This window comes from Etheostoma spectabile, chromosome 11 (genome assembly GCF_008692095.1).
Source record: "Etheostoma spectabile isolate EspeVRDwgs_2016 chromosome 11, UIUC_Espe_1.0, whole genome shotgun sequence".
NCBI classification, from domain to species: domain Eukaryota; kingdom Metazoa; phylum Chordata; class Actinopteri; order Perciformes; family Percidae; genus Etheostoma; species Etheostoma spectabile.
Window position 1 is genome coordinate 20194723 of NC_045743.1, and position 2951 is coordinate 20197673.

A 2951-nucleotide genomic window follows, 5' to 3' on the forward strand; every position below is an offset into this window, starting at 1 on the left:
TTGCATTTCTGGGAGTGATTTTTAATTTTTATTCTTATGTATGTGTGCATTAGTGTGATATATTATGTGTTTGTTGTGTTAAGGTTGTCTCGCTACTGGATGCCAAAAATTTCCTTCGGGATGAATAAAGTATTTTTATATCTACTTCAACATCTCCACCGCTTTAACCGGTTTATTACCCCCTATGGCACTATGTGTTCACATTACAGCGTTTCACTTGCTTGTAAATACCTCTATTTTAGGTATATAATATATGGTCTATTGGTCTGTCTAGCATTGATCCCCTTGAGGCGGGGGGGGGAATAAATACATAATTCTGCAGAGGCAGGGACAGATAGACCAGAAAGGGGGAAATCCCTTAACGTAAATAAAGACATTTGCACCATAAATTGATGCAGAAAAGGCACCAATTGATGCACACAAATTCACCAGAATGCAAGAAATGACTACGCTCAACACCCCCCCCCCCCCCCCCCCCCCCCGTTATAATGTGTCCCCCCAACCAACCAAAACCTCCGCCCTTGTCTGGTTGATTAGCTGTTACTTAACAGCCGCTGCCGCCGCTGCTGCCTTGATACAGCGGTGCACGCGGGGACAGGAAAGCCTCGCGGAAGAGACGTGAACGCGGAGAAAATGGATGTCACACCGTGAAGAAGAAGAAACCCCTCCACAGTCTGTCAAATAAAAGCCCCCACTATCAGAGAGGGAGGGAGAGCGTTGCGGAGCATTTCCACTTCTTCATAACAGCGCGCGAGCAGCTTCGTGTGCAACAGTTGTCTCACTCACCTCACACACAACAAAGGCAGCTACGGACACATAAACACGTCTGGGTTGCAGCCGAGTGCCCGCGCACGCTGCAGAGCATTTATCGGGGTCTACACCTACCTGATATCCCTCCGCCGACCACTATCACGTCGTAGGTGTTGCTGGGTTCAGTCATGGTGCTGTCCGCTCCGCTCTGCCGCTGAACGCAGGGCGCCCGGACCACAGCATCTGCATTAAAAGCGCCGGGCAGGCCCACTCCCTCCAGACCCCGCCCACAAATCAGCAGATCATCGCACTGCTTTTCTGTGACAGGCAGGATTGTTTAGGAAGTTGTGTGTATTTTTTTTAAATTTTTATTTTTATTTTTTATTTATAATACAATATTGATACAAACGATCAAGGCATCATGTGTTAGCACATTTGTCAAAAACGTGTTTACAGCTTTGAGGTAGATAGATAGATAGATAGACAGATAGATACATATTGATCCCAAAAAAAAGGGAAATTATGGTGTTACAGCAGCACACGTACATCAGTCACACAGCACAGAATATAAATGAAATACTAGGATACAATATACATACATACAATATACAAGAAATAATAATAGGAATAAAATATAAGAACACATATATATATAGCAATGTATATGTATTTAACAAAATAAATAAAATAATAAATAAATAAAATTAAATATTAGGGGTCTTCTTAGTCCAGTAGGGAATGTAAGTCCAACAAATAAAAGTAGAAAATAAACGTAGCAAAAAGCTTAAGTTCATTCTTCCATCTGTTGATGTGGGGTTTGACCTTTAAATATTTGCACCTATGAACAAAATGTTTGCAAGGCTCAATCAAGATATTTATCATGAATTTTAGATTCTTATCCTTCAAAAAAAGAAATATTCCAGCTTTAATTGACATTTCATTCAAAGGGTGTAGCAGTATACCTTTAGATTGGAGACAACCAACGTTACTCCTTTGGCTATGGGGGAGGACATGATAATGATAATTATTTAAATTATATTATTTATATTATCATACAATATTAGAGGGATCGTTTCCTAATCTTTTGTGCCTCTTCACTGCTGTAGTATTGGAGAATATATTTTGATACACCAATTGTTGTGGTTTGGGGTTTTTGTTGGGGTGTATGTTTCCCTTTCTCTGGCCTCCTTGTGTTTTTGTCCCAGTTTTCTCCCTGGTCTGGTGTTGTAGATTCTGTCTTATGTTTCCCTGTGTCTGTTTGTTCTGCTTTCTGCTTTATTTTGGTAGTCAGCTTCCTGTCTTGTCTTGTCTTGTCTAGTCTAGCTTCACTTTGTTTGTCTGATTGTCCTGCCCCGCCCTAACGTGATTCACCTGACGTCTCACCTGTTCCCCATTATCTCGTTACCTCTTGTATTTAACCTCTGAGTTCCCTTTGTCTAGTGCTGCATCATTAGTTTTGTCCTCGAACCCGTTGTGCTGTATGTGTCTATGTTCCTGGAGTTTTCCCGGTCCTTCCGTTTGATTTTTCTCTGTGAGTACTCCCCTGGAATATTGCCTTGCCCTGCTCTGCTTTGTGTTTTGGATTTTTTTTGGTGTTCTTTGGATTCCCTGTGTATTGGCCTTGGCTTTCCCTGTGTTTCTCCCATGGACTATAATAAAGATTTTTGTTGAAGTTCTACCCGCCTGCTCCAACTCTGCTTTTGGTTCCTCCACCCCCCCCCCCCCCCTGCTTCCCCACGTCACCGTAGACCCCGAAACATCTCATTTCACAAGTGTAATATTTATTTTCACAATGAGTAATAAAATACCATAATTTTAGCTTACCTACTATTGTAATGTGTATGGATTGTCACTTGACACTTGTGCCCCTCAATCCCACCCCCACTTTTTCTTTTGCAATACTTATATTTATGTCGTTTGTTTTAAAGCTTTACAATCCCTCATTCAAAAATATCACACAGACTCCTTTTATAGCTTGCAAACGGGGAGTAAGAAATAACCTGAAATCCTAGATCCGAACGAATTCCGCAAAAATACCTTCCCCTTGCTCGGCTTGTGATTGGAAGTTTAATGATTGGGGGTAGACAGGGAAGTCTTCACGTTCTTCCAGGCACGGACCCCCCCAACCTGATGCGAGAATGGGCGCCTTGGACCCCATAATTTTATTAGTATGTATAAAATTGTGGTTTCTATCCCCATCA

General features: G+C 41.7%; 1 protein-coding gene across 1 annotated transcript in view; it reads right to left on the reverse strand.

Annotated features, from left to right (window-relative positions):
• mao (monoamine oxidase) overlaps positions 1 to 1035 on the reverse strand; it is a 58319-nt gene extending 57284 nt beyond the window's left edge. The window contains 1 exon segment of the mRNA XM_032529386.1: positions 886 to 1035. Within this exon segment, the coding sequence (XP_032385277.1) occupies positions 886 to 940 (55 nt within the window). The 5' untranslated portion in view covers positions 941 to 1035.
• Between the last annotated feature and the right edge of the window lie 1916 nt (positions 1036 to 2951).